The sequence below is a fragment of the Trichosurus vulpecula genome, chromosome 1, assembly GCF_011100635.1.
Source record: "Trichosurus vulpecula isolate mTriVul1 chromosome 1, mTriVul1.pri, whole genome shotgun sequence".
Classification (NCBI taxonomy): Eukaryota; Metazoa; Chordata; class Mammalia; order Diprotodontia; family Phalangeridae; genus Trichosurus; species Trichosurus vulpecula.
In genome coordinates this window covers 447,902,816-447,924,639 of record NC_050573.1, presented here as the reverse complement: position 1 = coordinate 447,924,639, position 21,824 = coordinate 447,902,816, and the positions used below count along the sequence as shown (strand labels likewise).

General features: G+C 38.9%; 1 protein-coding gene across 2 annotated transcripts in view; it reads right to left on the bottom strand.

Moving 5' to 3' along the window:
* RASGRF2 (Ras protein specific guanine nucleotide releasing factor 2) overlaps nucleotides 1–21,824 on the bottom strand; it is a 336,581-nt gene that overhangs the window by 134,947 nt on the left and 179,810 nt on the right. The window contains exons 13-16 of one of the 2 annotated variants that reach the window (XM_036735869.1): nucleotides 20,041–20,123; nucleotides 12,643–12,891; nucleotides 11,561–11,949; nucleotides 3,530–3,655 (exon numbers count right to left, since the gene is read on the bottom strand). In XM_036735869.1, the coding sequence (XP_036591764.1) occupies nucleotides 3,530–3,655; nucleotides 11,561–11,949; nucleotides 12,643–12,891; nucleotides 20,041–20,123 (847 nt within the window). The remainder of the gene's footprint in view (nucleotides 1–3,529; nucleotides 3,656–11,560; nucleotides 11,950–12,642; nucleotides 12,892–20,040; nucleotides 20,124–21,824) is intronic. The other variant, XM_036735878.1, reaches the window with a different exon arrangement.

The window sequence follows — 21,824 nt, the reverse complement described above, 5'->3', positions numbered from 1 at the left end:
CCCAAGGAGGAACAGAAAAGCATCAGGGAAGACAAAAGGGCCCCTTAACCTAAAAAATGTACAAGCATGGGGAGTCTTAATGACCTCACCCATGAGAGTTGGACCTCATTTCTGTGTGAGGAATAATAAAATTATAGGATCTGCTACAGGAAGGACCAGATTCACTGCAGCTTCCTTTTTCATTTTCTCCTTTATCATCCCCCAACTGTAATGCTGAAAGACTACAAAGCATAGATTTGGGAATGGAGGAAATAGATAACACCTTCTTTCCCTATCACTTAAAATGCTAAATGGTCCTAAGCAAGAAAAAAAATCTTAGAAATACTATAGTCTAGACGGTGAGATTAAGTTTCTTCTATATGTAACGGAAGGCTAATAGGAACTTTCCCCTTTGGACTACTACTTTATATACCTGTACCCATGATGAGAAGCTAGGTGGTGCAGTGGATAAGACTGCCATTCCTGGAGTCAGGAAGACTCATGTTTCTGAGTTCAAATCTGGCCTCAGAAACTTACAATCTGTGTGACCCTGGGTAAGTCACTTAACCCTGTTTGCCTCAGTTCCTCAACTGTAAAATAAGCTGGAGAAGGAAATGGCAAACCACTGCAGCATGGTTACCAGCAAAACACCAAATGGAGTCACAAAGAGTCAGGCACAACTGAAACCACTGAACGATGACAACATCCTAGATATTCAAACTTATGCTACTAGGTTCCCTATGGATCTGAAGCCAGAGGCCTCTGTAGAACTGTTGAACTATGCTCCCAATTGAAAATACCTACATGTCCTGCCATGAGACTAAGAAGCAGCTATGTCCCCAAAATTTCATTCCAGCAAATCTAGTTTCAAATATGTACATTTTTTTGCATAATGTCTTTAATTTTTCTGGCATAGCTGCTGCCATACCACAAAAAAAAAATCAGCTATTTAGAAAGCATCTGCTACAAGATGGTGGGAAAAATGGACAAGAAGGCAACTTTAATAAGAGCCTATAATTTTGCATCATTATCACTTCAATTCAACAAACAACCATTAAGCTCATACTATATGATCTCCTTCTCTGTGCATCTTTAAAAATAGAAACAGGCTAAACATGGCCCTTCTTGAAGGCAAGGGGATGAATCAGATGCTTTCTTATATACATTTCAGTCTTCAAGTTGTAATATTGTATACACATTATGTGGTAAAACTTTGCCATATTTCCTTTTTAAAACTGACTTTGCTAAAGAACATTTCACAAGTGACCCTAGTTATGGAAACATGGGATTTTTTTAATACTATATTTTTTATTAGTTATACCATGTAATGAAAATATAGTGGAGGCAAGCCACTGGTTGCTATTTTCAAGTATACTGATAGCTGGCGCAGCTTGGTGGCACAGTGGATAGACTGTCAGGTCTAATGTCAGGAAGATTCATCTTCCTGAATTCAAATTTGGCCTCAGACACTTCCTGGGTGTGTAACCCTGGGCAAGTCACTTAATCCTGTTTGTCTCAGTTTCCCCATCTGTAAAATCAACTGGAGAAGGAAATGGCAAACTACTCCAGTGTCTCTGTCAAGAAATCCCCAAATGGGGCACAAAAAGTCAGACACAACTGAAAAACGACTCAACAACAATAATGATGCCTGAAACTGGTCTCAGACAACTTATAAACAAAGACTGCTCTGTAATGTGAGACGCTACTTCTACTTCTCTAACTGAAATACATTTGATTGTGGCACATTTAAAACCCAGGTGCACATCACGAAATTTGGATCAGGGTTGCTCCTGACAAGAATAAAGTCAAGAGGTCTGTAGGATTAAAAAGTACCCAGAGGTTTCCAAACCAGTCCCCTGCCAAGTGGATGTGAAAACTCTGAAAGTCACAGGGTTCTCCAACAGTGGGGCAGTCTACACTGGACACCTAAGCCCACCACAGTCACCCAAGCCCACACAAGTTGACCTACACCCGCCCATAGCCTCAAAGGAACAACCAACAGAGCAGCCCCTTTGGCTTCTCTCTAATTTGGGATCATAGATTTAGAATTGGAAGGCATGTTAGTTGTCATCTAGCTCAACCCTTTCATTTTATAGAAGAGGAAACAGAATCCAAGGGAGTCTAGAGGGCTTATACAAGGTCACATAGATGTTAAGGAGCAGAACAAGGAATCCAGCCCAGGCCTTCTAACTCCAAGTCCAGTAGTCTTTCTAGTGACTCCTAGTGCATTCCTATACCTTTTCACTTTGTATTCAGTGAGAGCTTTCGGCTGGCCTCAGAAAGTCATGAGCTGAAAATCCTCCACTTTCCTAACTATACTCCACTCGCCAGCATCTTCTGTAAAAGAGCCCCACATCTAGAGTATGAGCACAAGTGTGTCACAAAAGTGTTGGTGTTTTCTTGAGGTTACTTGTGGTGAATTTGGTTTTACAGTTGAATTATTTTCTCTTCTTATTTTATATAATTGACCTAAGAAAAAATAACTCCAAAGCAACTAATATTTTCAAATACTTGGGCAATGGAAAAATTTTAAAAAGAATTTTTTGTCTTTTACTCTGGTGATTTCACTTCAATTAAAACATTTTTCACCATGACCATACACAGATTATTTTATTAAATTGCATCTCTAAATTTTCAGTTCCATACAGATGATCACTGCTGTTACTAATATACTGTATGCTATTGGACTGTCATGAATGGAACAGGAGCATAATGGGGTCCTTCCAGACCTAGAGATCAAAGATGAACCCACTTTATGTAGAAATATGAACAACGACAACATCCCAGATATTCAAACTTATACTGACAAGTTCCCTATGGATCTGAAGCCAGAGGCTATGTGTATGTGTATGTGTATGCATGTATGTATGGATGGATGTATGGATGTATGTATATCATATATCATGTGTATCATATCATATATCACACACATCACACATATATCATATATCACACGTATCACATGTCATATATACACCACACGTCACATATCATATATATCACGCATTCACACACATATGCATATCACACATATCATATACATCACACATATCATATATCACATGTCACACATATCATATATATCACACATATCGTATATATCACACATATCACACATATCACATATATCACATATATGTAGTTAACATTTACACAGCACTTATTATATGCTAGTGACTATGCTAAGTGCTTTATAATTATTACCTCATTTTATCCTCATAACAACCCTGGGAGGTAGGTGCTATTATTAGCCTCATATTACAATTGAGGAAACTGAGGCCTATTAGTCAGTATAAGACAATTCGATAAATCTTGATATATGTAAAGTATTCTGTAAAATTATTCTCCAAGATATGCTGGGGAATAGTGGTAATAAATCCTTTAGTCATGTATTTGCTTATTACCTAAAATAAAGTTATTTATGTTTAATAGATTTTTACAACCAAGTTGGGTGGTTGGCACAGAGATTTGAGGATGCAGAGAAAAGAGGCAAAGAAAATATTTGGAACACCGCATTTTTACGTTTCTGAAACTGTTAATAGGGTCTTACCTCCAGGTGGACGATAACGTAAATGTCGAGGAGTGGAAGGTGATCGGCATGGTGAAAGTTCAGCTATGTCCACGGCTGGATTACTTTCAGATGTTGCTCGATCCCCGGACACAGTTTCTAGAACTGCTGCTTTAAAATAGCATATATTTTAATATGCAGGCAAGGTTTCCATGCTTTTCCTGACAACAGCATGCGTTATGTTAGAAAAAGCTTGTTATGCTATATTTGCACCACATATTAATTAATCTACATTTTCACAGTGCTTTGACATAAGTCAAGTCACTTTTCCTTGAAGTGACTTTTTTTTGGAGAAAATAAATGCTAGTAAAGCTAAACAACTTTTGTTACTCATATATAAGATACAGATTCAGAACTCATTGGGCACTCATTTGCTTAATTCACTCTATCTCATTACATGGTCATGGTTTTAAGATAGCAAGAATAGCCAACTCTTAATTATTCAGGAAAATGGGGTAAAATCATGTCAATGAATTATAGTAATATATAGAGAAATGAGACTGCCAGACCATTAGGTGCCTCTGCCCAGGACTCAGGACAGCCCTGGGATGCCTTTAGATCAGGAAGGCAGCCTGAGTTTGTGAGAACCATTTAGGCCATGAACATCAAGATCCATGAGCCTCTCCTCTTTGGAATCCTGCCACCCCCAGTGCTTTCCAGTACACTAAACCCTTTCAAAAATATAAGTTATCAGAAAAAGGGTAGGGAAGGTGAGAGGAAGGAAGAAACACTCCAGAACAGAAGCATGATTAGCCTCAAAGATGAGATGTTTTCTGTCTTTGTATGAGAGCTGATCTTTCAATCCTGCCATGGTCTAAATCAGGGGTTCCTTACCTTTTTTGTGTCATGGACCCCTGTGACAAAGTGTATTGCCTACTTCTCAGAATAATGCTTTTAGATGCATAAAATAAAATAAATAGAATTATCCAAGAAACCAATTATATTAAAATGCAGCTGGGCAGCTAGGTGGCGCAGTGAGTAGAGCACCAGCCCTGGAGTCAGAAGGATCTGAGTTTAAATGCGGCCTCAGACACTTGACACATGTACTAGCTATGTGACCTTGGACAAGTCACTTAACCCCACTTAACCCACTTAACCCCTTTTCCCCCCTCCAAAAAATGCAGTCATAATTTTTTTTAAAGTTCACAGACTATACATTAAGAACCCTGGGCCTAGAGTCCTATGACTTGGGGTCACAGGTCACTAGGCAGCACTGACTGAAGTCTGAATAAGGTTCATGGAAGAATCTGGGATAGGTCAGTCTTTCTTACAAGAGTTAACACCACAAAGAAAAGATGACAGGCCACTTCGGGACCACCCTGAAGGGTACAGTTTTGATGATCCAGTGTGCTCTCCACACCTAGACCACCAGCTTAATCAGGCAAAACTGAAATTTCATTCATGTCACTCCAAGTTAGAAGTTCTTTTTCCTGAGTGACAAGAAGCTTAAGCAATTTCAAACCACTTGGTTTCTTTTTTTGACTCAGGCCTTCCAAAGGCTCTTACTAGTAAAAGCTTAGAGTCCATCTCTCAGCAAGTATGCATGTCAGCAAAACCATTCAAAGTCAACCTCCCGCTCTGGCAGAGGCCAGGAACGGCCCAGACATTCCGATCCTAAGATTCACATTCAACAAGCTTTCCATGAGCCTTCATAACTCCATGTAAACCATTTCCACAATGTTCATTTCAGGAAATAAAGCCACATCTTCCCTCTTGTTAGGCACAAAAGGGCTGGGAGAAGAAATTTTTAGACTCCTTAATTTGAATGACATAATTACAATAAAGCTGACAACCATGCAAGATGCAGCCAGGGAATAACCCAAAAATAAATGCTTAGCTGTCAGATTTATTATTTTCTAAATAGTGCCTTCAAAACTCTGTAATGCAAGGCATCTGCTATGAAAAGAGTGCAGAAAATACCAAATCTATGTTCTTAATTTGATTCATACCATTCATTCATTGAGGGGAGAGAGAAAATCATTAGTCAGCAATTGCCTCAAAACAAAAACTTTCTAGTGAGTCAGAGCTGGACCGCATTGAAATAGACTCTAAAAAGAAAGGAAAACCATTGTAAGTACACAACAGAAAGGAGTTTTCATCCCTGGAAGAGTAAGAAAAGGGCATTTCCATGAGGCTTGTCTACTCTGATTAAGTTCCATGTAAAAGCAGCTTTGCCTAGAGAAGCACGCGCCACCTCATACTCTCCCAACATGGGAAAGAATCCAAGATTTCTTCATACAGTCTCTCCCTGTGGTCCTCGGTCCCAAAATATCCATTGCTGGAGGATTCTGGAAGTGGAATGTATACCACAAGGAAGGGCTATGTAAACAAATAGCTTTCCTGGGTGCTTTGCTATTAGTGATGAACTGAGATTCTACAGAATAGTGGGGAAAACATGTGCAAGACATTAGGGGTACTCTCCTTCAGGCTGTGAACAAGACATACTCTAACCAACATTGCAAGAGATTAGCAATTCAACCTATGTAGAAAAGGAGCCATCAGGCATAGAGCGGTGGGGGCCTAAATGAAAACCAGGTAATAAGCCTTGAAGAAATAAAATATCCTCAGCTTCTTTCTATTCATTTTTTGTTTGATTATCTAGGGAACTGCTCTGTTAGCGTTTAGAGAAAGATGATACTGAGGTACGAAAGAACAAGGCAGGAGTGACTAAGTAGGGTGGCAGTGGTTAACGTGGGTGAGGCTCACACAAATTTGGAGAAAGGAGGTATGAATCAAATTAATGTTGCCCAATGGAATTTTGAAAAGCATTTTCAAAACTGTTTTAATCTCTATTTTAGGGAAGTTTTCTTATTTCAAAGAATGCGTCCATTTACTTCTAGATGCCAGATCTGAAGATATCTGTGAGAATGATACGCTTTTAGTGGGAAGATTGGACAAAGGCTACTTCAGCTAGCATTTGTCAAATAGCGATGCACTAAGTTTGGTCAGAAAAACTGAAGGCCAGAAACTATCACCTTATCTTTCCCAGACCCTGGGCCCTTTAAGCCATGACACTCTGCCTCCTCCCACCAGAACTACCTATCCTTGGGACCCTGTGCTCTGAGGGTGAACTTTCATCTCATCTTTCTCAGCTTCATGTTCTTTCTTATGTTATCTTCTTTAAGAATGTAAGTATCTTGAGGGAAGGGACTGGTTTTTTTATTTGTATTCATTTTTCCAGCATTTAGTATAGTACCTGGCACATAGTAAGCAATTACTAGGTGTTTTTTCATTCATTCAGATGGCATTATGGGAAATCTTTGGCCTCAGGACATCCTTAAATGGTGATGCAGGTAGTATGCAAGTCAAGTGTTTCTGGTACTTCTTCAAAGGAAAAACTGGAAATATGCAGAATCGCTTATCAGTCATATTAAGTGTCAGCCTGATGTGAACACAGGAGGGTGTTGTACAAACCAGAAGTCCAATTCAGAGAGAGAAGAACTTTTTAGCTGCTGTTTCGAAGGTTCTACAAAAGTCTAACTTGGGAGACTAGAATTAGAAGTGTCCTTGGCTCCATATTTAAATGGGGCATACAAAAAATGCAACATGGCTTGCTTGCCCTAAATAACTCTGAAGTTCTAAAAAAGCCACAGACAATGTACTTGTCAGATTGGGATTGAAATACTTCGACAAGATGCAATGGATCACAAAGGTTTTCATCTTCCTTTGACTGTCCCTGTCAAATACTACCCTCTCTGCACACACCACCCCCATTTCCCTCTCTTGCCTCTAAATGTGCTAGATTCTACACACTGAGAAGGCTGATAGTCATAGATTTCATTTTTTCATATATTTTTAGAAAATAAAGATTTCATTCATCTCGGAAAGACAGCAAAATATGCCGGAAGATGAAGTGAAAGAGACTGAAGGCATGTAGTCTACTCAGAAGCCTCCCCTCTGGATATAATGAATACTTTCCTCCAGAAGATACTTGGAAAACACTGGATATGGTGAGCACTGAACAACACTGCAAAAACTGACATTGACTATTATAACAGATGGAAAGTGACTGAAATGCAAGTCATTTCTGAATCTGCGCTCTAGTAGACAAAATCAGGCAAAGGTCAAAATCTACGCCCAATTAGAGGAAAGGGTATAAAAATGAAAAGCTACTACAGGTAATTATAATAGCTCTGACCTAGCCTATTCAAATGAGCTACTGACATAGAAAAAAAAGTAGAATATGGACATTGGAAAGACATCACCATGGATTACAATAATTTTCTATACAATTTAAATTAATTAAAAGTAATCATCATCAGAAGACCAAAAGAGACCAGAAAACACCTGTCAGTAAAGACTTCTTTCCTGGCCTAATGGAATGACACAGCAGCCAACGGCAGCAATCTTTTGTTTAGACTAACCCTAAATGTGCTCATTTGCAAATCACTACAGAGAAGGAAGGAAGAAAATTATAAGCAATAATGTCTTATAAAACAGTGAAGAACAATGAAGGAGAAAACAGTTCTGGATAAGGCTTGGCATGAGATATAAATTATATCTCATCACAATTAAGTCAATAGATTAAATTAAAAGAATAAAAAACAGATGAAAATTGGAACCAATCTACCAGCATTTTCATAACAACCTATTTCCAAAGTCCATAAGGCAAAAACAGCATTCAAGGAAATTAAGCCAGAGCAACAGATTATTGCTACTACTACCACCATCACCACTATCACCACCACCACTACTACTACCATAAGTTAGCATTTATGTATCACTTTTAAGGCTGCAAAGTCATTTACAAATAATCTCATTTTATCCTCATGACATCCCTGAAAAGTAGGTGCCTATTTTGTCCCTATTTTTCAGATGAGGGAACCAAAGCAGATAGAAGTTAATAGACTGGACCAAGATCACACAGCTAGTAAGTCTCTGATTCTGGATTTCAGCTCAGGTCTTCCAGTCTCCAGGTCTACTGCTCTATCCTCTTTGCCACAGGGAAGAAATCTGTGCTGGGGACAACATAACATTGAAAGCCTTGAGGGACTGATTTTCTGGGCTGTACTGGTACTCACAGACTGTTAAGAGACCTAGAAGAAGGTCCCTAAAGCACTGGCAGACAATATTATCCATAATCTAAATTATAGATAATTTCCAAGAGGACATAGAGAAAAATTATACAAATGAGAAGGCATGGATAGGTTGCTACCTGATTCACTGGAAGGAATAACCACCTCAATTAGATCAGAGCTGCATAAGAGGGGAGGCAGCCTGGGAAGTGGATGGTAACTAAAAGATGTAGGCTACAACCTGTCTCCAAAACAAATAAACAAACGAACAAACTTTTGCTTATGGTCAACTTTTGCTCATCTTTACAGCAGGACTCCCATTTTCTCCAAACCCTAGAACTTCAATGAATATCTGAACAAAGAACTGGAATTAAATCCACTTAATTTGTTAGGCTTTTTATTATGTTAGGCTTTTTTATCAATTACCATTTCTAAATCATGAGCCATCTCAAAACTTAGCACTTACAAAACATGCATTTAATTTATGGAAATTGAAAAAAAATATGGAAAAAGTCAGTAGCCCTCTCTTTTGCAAATCAATGGAAAACCTCTAGGTTTCTACAACATTCTTCACTCTCTCACCATTCCTTGATCCCAGCCTGTAAGGGATCAGCACTACAAAAACCTATCAAATGCCCTTCACAATAATTTGCCTCCTTTTAGTCTTTGCACTTAAATGGCCCAGGCATCTTTCAAAGGTATTCCTATCTAAAAATTTACCCAGATCAGTTCCACCTAGCCTGGACTCTTTTAGTCTACACCAGTGGTGTCAAACTCAGTGGGGTGGGGTTGGGGGGCACTAAACCATACATAAGTATTCCTGGGGGCAGCATGTTGACTTAGGAAACCACATGTGAACATTATCTTTGTTCTATTGTATTTTTATTTATTTTGTTCAATATTTTCCAGGTACATTTTAATTTGGTTCCCATAGCACTTGGGAATGTTGTGGAGCAAAGTGGTTTGCCAGCTGCATGTTTGACCCCTAGACCTATTTCAAATTTTGTTTCGGGGTCTGAGGCCTAGCCTAGAACTGACGTCTACTAATCCAAGAAGCCATAATTTCCTCTGATTCATGACCACAGCCCAGAAGCCATGATGACCCAACACTGGAGAGCATGGGTTCCCCATCATGAGACAGGTCCATGACACATATTACAAAACTGGACAGTTCTAAAGAAAACACTAAGAATGGTCTCATAGGCAATTCAGCAGAAGGAGGCAGGGTAAGGGATAACTAATACTAGACTATTTAAATGACTACTGCAGAACGAGGAGCATGTAGGAAGAATACAGTGGCTAAATTGTTGTGATAGTTTTGGGTTTTTTGTTTTTTTTTCTTTCAAAAATGAGTTGATGGTATCGCTATGGTCAAATTAAAATGTAGCCCCTGGGAGTGGAGGTAGAATGAAGAGGAAGAAAGATAACTTGGGTGGGAAACAGAAATAACCCAACACTAGAAAAATCCAGATGGTTAAGGGAGTGGGAACTTTGCTTAGAATAGCAGCACAAGGTTCTTGATATTGTTGAACAAGAATTGTACGATTCTTATGGAAAACCATGACGGCCACTTTAAAATTATCATTGTTCCCTGGTCAAAGAGAGTGTCTGTTGCTGGGGATGGGATCTGGGAAACAATCCTTGAACTTAGCGTGCTAAGCTAAGATGCTGGTAAGCGCTGGGGTGAAGACTGATGATGTCTGGCATTCCCCAAACATCTCAACTCAAAAAGTACAAGCAGCTGGGTTCACTGTCTCGATCTCACCCCTCCTCTGCACCATAATAAGTTTAGAGCTGGAAAGAACTTCCCATTCTGTCTGGTCATCCCATATAAAGGGGAATTTCAAGATAACCTACAGGCTCATCTCAGTCCCGCCCTCCCACCAGCAAAGTTCCTTAAGCCCTGACGATGATGGGTTCCTGCAGACACTAGTCAAGTCTTGTTCTAGCCCCTCATCCCCAGAAAACAGTTCATCATCACACAGCTCAGGCTTGTTGTTCATTAATGGGTTTTTAATTAACCTCCCCCACTCCTCCTCGTGAGTTGCTAACTTGTCATTTTAAAGGATTTCATGTTAAACAATATGTTACTTTTGACAATGACAACTGCTTTAGTTAAAACTCCATTAGGCACCTCACTGGGGAGTTTATTTAAATGATCTGAACTAGAAAGTGTAGAACTTAAGGATTGGAGTGGAGGGGGGCAGAGAGAGAGATGAGCTTTCATTAGAATGCAACTACTTTCAATCTGGATGCTTCATTTAACTTCTTATCCAATTTTCACCATTTATGCTGAAAAATAAAGTTTGTGTTAGCCTATAAACACAGAAATTTAGTGCTAGAAAGGATTGGAAAGATCATCTAATCAATTTCCTCATTTTTCAGATGAGAAAACAGAGGTCCAGAGAGACTTTCCTGACATCATAGAATCTGTCTTTTCACAAAGACAAACAACAAAGGATGTTTTACTGAGGAGAAAAAAATAAAGGCAAAATTTAAGATTTTTCCCCCTGCAGCTCTAGTTTTATATGGAATTATGCCATACAGCTTTAAACGCTCCCCCAAAGCAAATTCAAACCTTCTTAAGAAGGGCTAATCTTAAGAGGTTAGAGCCTATTACTATAAGATGGAAATTGTTATTATTATCATATTATAAGATGGAAAGGGATGAGAAGCCACCAAAAATAAGACTGTGACAAGGTCCACAGCCCCTTCCCTAGCCCATTCAAATTATAGCATTCAAAAAATATCTTTTTTAAAAAAATACTAACTTAAATCCATTTTTACTGGAGAAGGTATGGGGAAAGTTGGCCCTGTGTACCTCTTCCTCCCCTCCCATGAGTACCAAATGAGGACTACAGGATTCTTTGTCCTATATAGCCATTGTATTCCTTCTATGCAGAAGTAGGAAAACTACGGAGAATGGGCACTAAGGTTCCAAAAGGGATGGAGAATAGTTGACTAGTGCTGTTCAGGACATGTGGCAGCTGAATAATACCTCTTCGAATATTTCGTCTTAGCTTGTTACACAGATCCATGCGGGGGTTATCTAAATTCTCTTCTAGAGATCCGGGGTTTTGTTCTGGAGAAGAAGGGCCTCTGCTAAGATCCAATGGTACTTTACCAGTGTGGGGTGGTGGGGATGTAGCAGGGCTATGAGTTGAGGTTGGACTGCTGGTCGTGGAAGAAGCAGACAAGTCTAGGGCTCCAATTTTTGAGTTCAGGGGGGAAGTCAATGACAGCTTTCTAGCTCTGACAGGGGAAGACGTTCTGGATACAGCCAATGGGGGTGGAGAAGAGAATTTTCGACACAGATGTGGTGACTTTCCATCTGCCAAGTGTTCACCTCGATTGTTCTGACTGGTAGCAAAAAACAATTCCAGAGACCTGAAAAGTAAAAATGAGTTGTAGCAAAGTTAAAAATGGATTTCCTGGATGTCACTCAAGCGTATACACACACACACACACACACACACATAAACTGTCTACATATAAAAGCTATAATAGGAGAATATCACATTTATATTTCATAGTTTTCAAATCCCATCCAAGTACTATTTGTGCATCCTACCCATCTCCAAAAAACTTTCATGACACCTTACAGATTCTATCTAATCAATTTCCCCAAAATATTACTAATTAATAATAATAATAGTTTAAATTCACATAGTTTACTATGTGCCAGGAACTTTGCTAAGTACTTTACTAACATCTCATTTTATCCTCAGAACAACTCTGAGAGATAGGTACCATTATTATCCCAATTTTACAGATGAGGAAACCGAGGCAGGGGTTAAATGACTCATCTAGGATCGTGCAGCTAGTTAGTGTCCAAGGTCTGATTTGATATCAGCTCTTCCGGACTCCAGGCTTAGTGGTCTATGCACTGTGCCATCTAGCTGCCCTCTGGAGACAAGGAGACATGAGTAAAGTGTGTAACTCCCAAACATAGGGGCCTAATAGATAACCCTGAACCCTCAGATCTCTGGAGCAGGAATTCTGAGCAGTATCTACTGCCACCCCCAGCCCAATTCCTCTTCTGACCTGACGGATAACCATGACACAAAACTCTAGGTGTACCTGACAGGGATAGATGTGAAAGGCCTCTTGTATATGTCAGACAGCTTCTCCAGGACCACAGCTGCTGTGGTGAAGATACGGTAAGTATGCAGAAAAGTGTTGAGAAAGTCAATACTGAGAAAACGCAAGTCTGTCAACCTCTCCAAGAGTCTCTCCACACTGGCATAGCGAATCTGGGGCACTTTGCAGGAGTTTAATGTTTTGCTAAAGCAGATATCTTTGTCATCTCTGTGAAGACGGGCATCAGACCTACACAATAGATCAGGAAGAATGTTTCAACAAAACCACACTCAGGCAGACAATCTAATTCTCTGGAAAAAGATCCTAGGTTTTTTGTTTTTGTTTTTTTTTTTTTTACCATGATCCCACTTAGCTTTTTTACTGGAAGATATAAAACAGCCAGGTACATATATGTACTACACACACACACACACACACACACACACACACACACTACATACTTCATGTCCCAGAAGTCTTAGTGCAACCCTAAGCTTTATAAAACATTAAAGTTTGGGAGATACCTTAAGTATACAACAAAAACATTATATAGGAAGAAAAAAATAATTTAAATTATTTTAGTTTAGGAAAGTCAGAGTTTCAATTTGGGGGGTGGAGAGGAGAAACTATGTGTCAGTTTCGCTGAATCCCTTCTCTTTAGAGTCAACCTGTACTTTGTAAGGAAAATACCCGCATCTGCAAAGAAAGGAAGGTGGTGGATCGAGTGTGTCACAGTGCCAGCATAGAACATTATATCTGGCAGGTACCAGTGATCAGACTGTGTGATTTCTAAATCAGTTCTAATGTTTAGGATCTGTGATCTGGTAACCTCCCAGGTCATATAGTTCAATCCCTTCATTTTAAAATAATTGATATTTATTTCAGAGTGTCCCAAAAGTCTCAGCATAGCCTTAAGCTTTTAATAGTGCTAAAATGCTTTTATAGCTTAAAACTGTACTGAAAACTTCTAGAAAGCTGAACACTACACTGAGACTTGTGGAATACTCCATATACAGGGTTCCTTAAGGTTTGCAAAATGACTTCTATACCTTAATTCTTTGGAGCCTCTCAAAAACCCTGTGAGGTAAGTACTACAGCTATAATCATCATCATCATCATCATCACCATCATCGTCATCATCCGCATTTTACAGATGAGGAAACTGAGGTCAAGTCATACTTGACCCAACTCACACAGCAAGTTTAGTGTCAGAGGTAGGATTTGAATCCAGGTCCCTCCTGACTCCAAAACCAGAACTCTTTCCTCTCAACGGGGAGAGCTCTTACAAAATGGGGTGAGGTTCAGGTAAAGTGATTCACCCAATTAATCTGAAACAGAATTGTGCTTAAGCATTAACTGAACATATCAATGATAATTTTTTAAAGTTCCATATGCAATAAATGCAGTTAGACATTTTGAGATTGCATTAGAGGACAAATTTCCCCTCCTCATTTTTTCTCCATTTCTATTATGCTTCTTTTCATGTGGACAGCTTGCTCTGCTTTGATAGTATTCCCCTTAAAAGCGGGCCAAATCCTCCACTTCAACCCCAGAATATAAACAGCCAATTACCAGTCATTCAGAAAGGAGAAGAGGCAAGAACAGGCACACGATTTATAGGTTACAGTCTCAGGCCAAAACAACTGCACGGTCTTTCCAAGGGATACTTGCAATTCACTCTTTTATCATGACATCTTCAGTAAAGTAACTTTATGGGTGCTGATAAACACAGTGACCTAAAATCTGTGATTTCACCGCAGGTTCCAGGATTTGCTGAGAGTGAGAACTTTTTGAGTCTAAGAAGAAAATCCACACCTTGTCTGTAGGACCTATCAATGATCCAATTTCCCTCTAAAAATCAATAGCTTACTTTTGAAGGTATATGTCTTTTATATCTCTGGGGCACTGTTAAGTATGGGGATATGATTTTTAAAGAATTCAGAACAATCTTAGAAAAACATGGAAAAACTTACACGAAATAATGAAGAGCTAAATGAGCAGAACCAAGAGAACATCGTATGTAGTAACAGCAATATTGTTTTAAGAATGACTTTGAACAAATAAGTCATTTTGACTACTATAAAAATCCAAACTAACTATAAAGGACCTATGAAGAAAGATGCTATATGCATCCAGAGAAAAGAACTGAGAAACAGAAGTACGTATAGAACAATTTTTTATATGTGTGTATGTGTGTGTGTATATATATATATATATGTATGTATGTATGTATGTATGTATACACACACCTATTTATGTGTAATGGTGCCTACCTCTAGGATGGGGAGGGAGAGAAGAAAAAATAAATTTACATGCTAACTTTATTATATATTTAAAAGATAGCAGGTGGTATATAATAGATTTGCAGTTTCATGTGCAATCATCTTTTTTATTATACTATGTTATAGAAATGCTTGTTTTATTCCATAAATTAAAAATAAGATAAATGTGAAAAAAGAATACAGAAGAGTTAACTCTCCCAAAGTGAATGTTTAGCAATTTACTATAAAAAATCTGTTAATTTTTATTACATTATTACTAATGAAAATACAGAATTAAAATCTTTAAGTTTCTTTGTAACTATTGCCTGAGTAGTACCATGTCATTTCCAAAGTCGTTACTGTTGCATCAGTTAATGACTCTCTCCTGTCCTCTCCCTCTTTCATCAGAATATTTCTCCCCTGGCATAACCCCTCTATCTTGGAAACGGCTTCAGTATTTTCCACTGCCGCATCACTGAGAGAAAACAGGCCATCAACAGACGCAACACCAAAATTAGACTTAACATGCAATTTAGTCTATACCAAAAAAAGTTTAAGTTTGGAGATCAACACTATAGGATCCCACTTTAAAGGACACGGTCACCTACTAAATGTGAACGCTTCTATCCCCCATATCAGGCTTTTGTTCCCTAAGCACCATTCTGAGATCTCTGGCTTTTAACTGAAAGTAGATTATCTGAAATACCAGAAAGGGAAAAATTATATCAGCTGATATGAAATGAAAATGTGACAAATTATAACACTGTCCTTTAAAATCCTGATTACATTTTCATTTTAAATGAAGCAAAGATATTTAATATTATGAAATTATTTAATTTATTTTCTTGAACTGAACAGCAGCTCAAAGTTATTATTTCCCAAGAGAACCCCCAAAGCCATAAAACTTGTTTTCCTAAAATTCCTACAACAGTAACAACTTAAAAAAGAGAGTCTTAATGGCATGATTTTTTAAGCTAGTATAAACACTGAGTTTTAAAAAAGATAACAAATGTTGTTAAGGTGATATCATAACAGTAACAAAATCTACCTAACATAGGAGTAAAACAAATACCTATACATAGAGTATAACTGGGGCAGCTAGATGGCACAGTAAACAGACTGCCAGGCCTGGGGTCAGGAGGTCCTGAGTTCAAATCTGGCCTCTGGGACTTAGTAGCTATGTGACCCTGGGCAAGTCACTTTACCCTCTTTGCTTCACTTTCCTCATCTGTAAAATGAGCTGGAGAAGGAAACGGAAAACCACTCAAGTATCTCTGCCAAGAAAACCCGAAGTGGGGTCATGAAGAGTCAAACATGACTGACCAACAACAGAGTAGGATAACTACTCACATTTACATATTGTGTTAAAGTTTACAAAGCACCTTCCTCCCAAAAGTCCTGGGTTTGTGCAACTGTGGCTATATTCTTTTTGCAGATAAGAAGACTGAGGCTCGGAGAGGTCATAGGATCATAGTTTTAGACTTGAAAGATTTTAGAGGCCACTGAGTCCAATCTTCTCATTTTATAGGTGAGGAAACCAAAGCACAGAGAGGTTAACCTACTTGCACCAAGCTAATAAGGGTCTCAATCAGGATTTTAAACCTATGTCTTCCTGACTCCAGGTCTAGTGTCCTATCTACTCATTACTCCATGATGCCTCCATAGTAATACAGCTAAATGTCAGGGCTGGGATTTGAATGCAGGTCTTTTGAACCCAGATTCAGAATTCTTTCTACTATAAAACACACACACCTTTTCAGCATTATGCATATAATATCTAATATCTAAGTTTCACATCCAATAAAATTGAACTGAAGAGGAAAAGCACCTTTCAAATGGCTGTTACTGCCTAGATACAACTAGTTAATTCTACAAGATATTATCCATAATCAATGAAATGTTTAAGTGCCTACTATGTGCAAGGCACTGGGCTAAGCACTTTTGTTCCATAAGCTACAGGAGAAAAGACAAGGTCTCTCATTACCACCACATGGCTTTTCCTGAAAAGTGGAACACAGTTGATCATACAATGACCTTACAGTAATATCTAAGTCTTCCAGATTAAGATAACCCATAGTTCATGTATAGGAGCTAGGAGCAGAATGGGTCTATTAAGAAAAGAGTCACTGACTAGGATAAGACAGTCTTCTATGCACAAAGCCCATTTCCCTCAATGTGGTGAAAAAATGAGCTCTAGAAAGTTAAAATGTCAGCAGGCTATTTCAAAATTACAGGGGAAAGAAGAAATTTCTAGAATTTTATTCTGATATATCTTTACAGATATCTATAGATCTCTATATGTGATAAATAAAGGCTGAGGCAGAAAGAATGAGCTATAGTGACAGCAAGATTTTTGTCTGCTGTGTCAAACTGTGCAATGAAAACTGAAAAATTTAACAGATCATCAAGGAGCTTTGATGTCATTATGTCAAACGAGGGAAACACCCAGACAAGGGGAGTTTTTTCAGCGTTCATCTAGGTTGTTATTCAGCCAATCAGTCAGTCAATTAGCATTTGCTATGTGCCAGTCCCTGTTCTGGGAGACACAGCTTGTGGCTATATTAGTATAAAGTGAAGATTTGTTATTATCAATGAACATGAATAAAAGTCATACTTGCACCATTCCCAACTTTTGGGTTAGAATATGTGTACGAGAGGCATAGCGATCTGAGACAGCAAGACCTGGGTTCATATTCTACCTCTGTTAACTTCTCAGTGACCCCACACTCAACTCTATAATTATAAACTGAAGAGAAGATGTCAACCTGCATTGATAGGAGTTTGCTCACAGAGGAGTTCGCTATAACAAGGAAATCACAGCTCTAGTTCATATCCTGGTCTAGACAACCAGAAAGGCCAAGTAAGTAATTTAGAAGTAATTTAGAAATGAGTAGAAGGAGTTTTCTCCCCTGGAGTCCTTTATACCAACGAAACTGCAAGTCTAGAACCAGCCCATCCCCCACCCCCATACTTTCTCAGTGGGTGGAGAACCACCAGATGCCATTCTGGTTCATGATTAAGTTAGCTTTGACTTATCTACCCACTGAGAAAATATTTTTTAACCCTAAATTAGGCAGCCTAAGGCATAAAACTGAAGTTCATTCAACTTTGGGCAAAAGGTTTGTCCTTTTTTTTCTTTAAATTTGGTTTGAGTTTAATAATATATCCACCTATGACTTTTAATTTTATATTCCATACTTATTTTTAAATTTAGCCTTTTTTGTGTTTTTAAAGCCAAACTAGTAAGAGCCTAGAAAATATAGTGCTGAAGGAATCTACAGCTGTTGATACTGAAATCAGCTGGTTGTTAATCAGGTTTCCTTAAGATTAAAACCAAACCATTTCAGTACTACCAACTAGGTGCTCATCTATAATTAAAGTAATATAGATTTTTCTCTAGTGCTTGTATACTGGTATTGTATACTTTGTTTTTATCTGACATGGGGCTTATTAAATATTAAGACTTTCACTACTGGGATGGTGTTTAACTGGAATTAATTCTTACAAATGTAGAAAAGCAAGGGATCCCAGAGGAAATCCTATAGTCATTGCTTTTAGCTACATGCAGAAATTATTGCTTCTCCACCCTCAAAGAAGAAAAAGCTTTCTGTCAAGGGAAAACGGAGATTAAAAAATAAAAGCTAAAGAGGAAAAGCATCTTTCAAACAGCTGTTACTGCCTAGACACAATCAGTTAATTCTATAAGATATTATCCATAATCAATCAATCAATCAAACCTCTAAGTGCCTACTATGTGCGAGGCACTATGCTAAGCACTTTTGTTCCATAAACTATAAGAGAAAAGAAGACAAGGTCTCTCACTACCACCACTCGGGTTTTCCTGAAAAGTAGAACACAGTTGATCATACAATGACTTTAGAAGCCCATAGCCCCTGGAGTCTCTTCTAACTGTAGAGCTATAATCCTATATATCTACCAAAATACTTCAAAAGTAACTTATGAAGATAGAAAAGAAACCAAAGACAAGCAATGGCAAAACTCTAATCAGAGGGCAAAGAATCTGTAGAATATTCCAGTTTTCTTTGCAATCACTTTAAATTCCAGATTTTGCTTTGTAGTAGTATGTTAGAAACCAAATCAGAAATGGAGGGAGGGGAGTGGAGGCTGGGAAAATGGCCCTAACTCACCACAATAGGCTGAGAAAAATGAAACAAATAATCTCTCAGTACTCTCTATATACAACAGCTAGAAGGAAAATGGCCTTAGTCATTTAAGTCATTCTGACTTTCTTCAAAACTGAAACTGATCCAGAGTTAAATCAGGTATAATTACCATAATTTGCAGGAGTTGCTAAAACTAACAAAACAAGTAAACTCTTTGTTCTTTTCTGTAAACACAGGTCAGTGTTGGCTCTCGTGATTATCTCTTTTAAGATAAACCTATCACTTTGCCAAAATTGAAAGAAAATTCAAAAGTGGGACAAAACAATCAATAGTCACCGATATCTTTGCAGAAACTTTCTAACAAATGGCTGTGACAGGACAGATATCTATCAGTGTTTCCCCACAATGTAGGAGAAGGTCAGAATTAGGTCCATCCCTCCCTATCTCTCTCTACATGGATTAGGGCCACCTTCCTCTTCTCCTGACAATAGGGATTAGTTTTCCCTAAAGGGAGACATATCAGTTCACCAGGAGCTGATTGGCCTGTTTCCCTGATGTAGTTTCCTGTTCACCTTCTCATAAAAAATCCCACTTGTGGAACCAGGTCTCTCTAACTTGATGAATTTATGAGCATTATGGTGAATCACCATATCCTGCCCTGCTGAGTAGATATGCTTCCATACGAAGACAAGGAGGATTGTACCTAGGAAAGCTGAGTATCGCTGTAACCTTGCTGTGTCAGGGCAAAATTGCCCTCCTTTGTTAACAGTTCAACGACTTGTGATGGCCTCATCCAGTCCCAAGATCGAACCTGCTCTAACAGAGGGTTGATGTTGAGCCTGCCTCTGGCAATGGCCATCATTCGTAAAAACTGAAACATGGCACGACAGCAGCTAGGACAAGTCTGACAGGTCAGATGACACAATTCTCTGCTACTGCTATTCTAGCAGCCTTACCTTATCCAACAGTTTGGCCTTGGATAAAAAATGAGTGAAGAAAAAGGCTGCACTTACTTAATCATATGTGGCACAGTCACTTTGGAATTTTCCTCGAATACTATCGTCATTAAGCCATTGCACCGAATGTTGTCGACACACTGTGGAAATTGAAAAAAAGACAACACTAAAACAGTAATTACGACTCATTGCAGATGGAGGCCAATGTACATTTCCCATGTTTCTAGGGTGCTGAATTTTCAGGGCTCAAAGGACCACAAATACCATTTCTACAGATCTATAATGATCTTCCATTGATTCCAGAACAATAAAATGTAACTTCAGTCTGGGAACTTCCTGGGATGGTGAGTGGGGCCAAAGGAAAGTAGATGGACATAACCTGCCCAGGAGCTAGGGCTGAGTCCTGATTCCTGGTTCCAGAACTTGGGTGGAGGGAGGGGAGGAGGAAAAGAAGAAGAAGGGTACAAGTGCCACAGCCCCACTTCATGCAGAAGGAAAAGAGCTGAGGCTTGAGCTAAGTCTTGAAGAAAAAGAGATTCTATGAAGCATAGCTAATGAGGGAGTGTGTTCCACATCAGGGACAGCTACAGATTGCTATGTGTGGGGAACAGAGAGGAGGCCAATTTGGCTGGACCACATAATGTAGGGAGGAGGACAATAATGTATAATGAGGTTATAAAGGCCCTTAACAGTAAAAAGTAGGTTATATTTTGAGGCCATAGAGAACCAATGGAATTGATTGACTAGGGGGTGACATGCTTAGATCTGCACTGAAAGAAATTACTTTGATAACCAGGTGGAAGATGGATTAGACTAGGGAAAGACTTGGGTCAGGGAGAACAATCAGGAAGCGGTAAACCGGTGAAAAATGAAGATTTGAACCATGGTGGTGGCCTTGTGAGTAGACAGAAGGAGAACTATGTAAGAAAAATTATGGGTGTAGAAATGGCAAGATTTGGCAACTGACCAGAAATGTGGGATGAGGAAGAGTGAGGAGTCAAGGATAGTAACAAGGTTATGAACCTGGGAAACTGGAAGAATAACTATGCTTTTAACAGAAACAGGGAAGTTTGGAAGAGGGGTGCCTTTGTAGGGAAGGATAATGAGTTCTGTTTTAGGCACATTGAGTTTGAAATGTCTTTGGGAAGTTCCGTTTGAAATGTCTAAAAAGTAGTTGATGATGCAGGACTGATGCTCAGGAGACAGACTGAGGTGTGTGTGTGTGTGTGTGTGTGTGTGTGTGTGTGTACATATACATATATGTATACCTTTGTGAGTCATCTGCACAAACATGACAGTTAAACCTATGGGCGCTGATGAAGTCACTGAGACAGTATACAGAGTGAAGAGGCCAGAGGAGAAAGCCTGCGGAACTGCTAAGGATGACGAAATAGGAAAGGAAAGGGAGAGAAGGTCAGATAGGTAGGAGGGCCAGGAGACAGCAGTGTCTTAAGACATCCAGGAGAAGAGGGTGGTCAACAGAATCAAATGGACTAGAGGCAGCTAGAAGGCACAGTGCTGGGGCTGGAGTGAGGAGACATAAGATCAAATCCAGCCTTTGACACTTGTGACCCCCTGAGGAAATAATTTAACCTATATTTGTCTCCATTTCATCAATTGTAAAATGTGGATAATAGTGGCACCCACATTGTAGGATTATTGTGAGGAGCAAATGATATACAAGCACACACACATATACATAAAAAAACACATACACACATCTATGTGTGTATATGTGTGTGTGAACATAGTTGGCAGCATATAAATGCTTTCCCCTTTCCCTTCCCCCCAGAGATATCAAGAAGAATGAAAACTATGAAAAAACCTTTAGATTTGGCAAA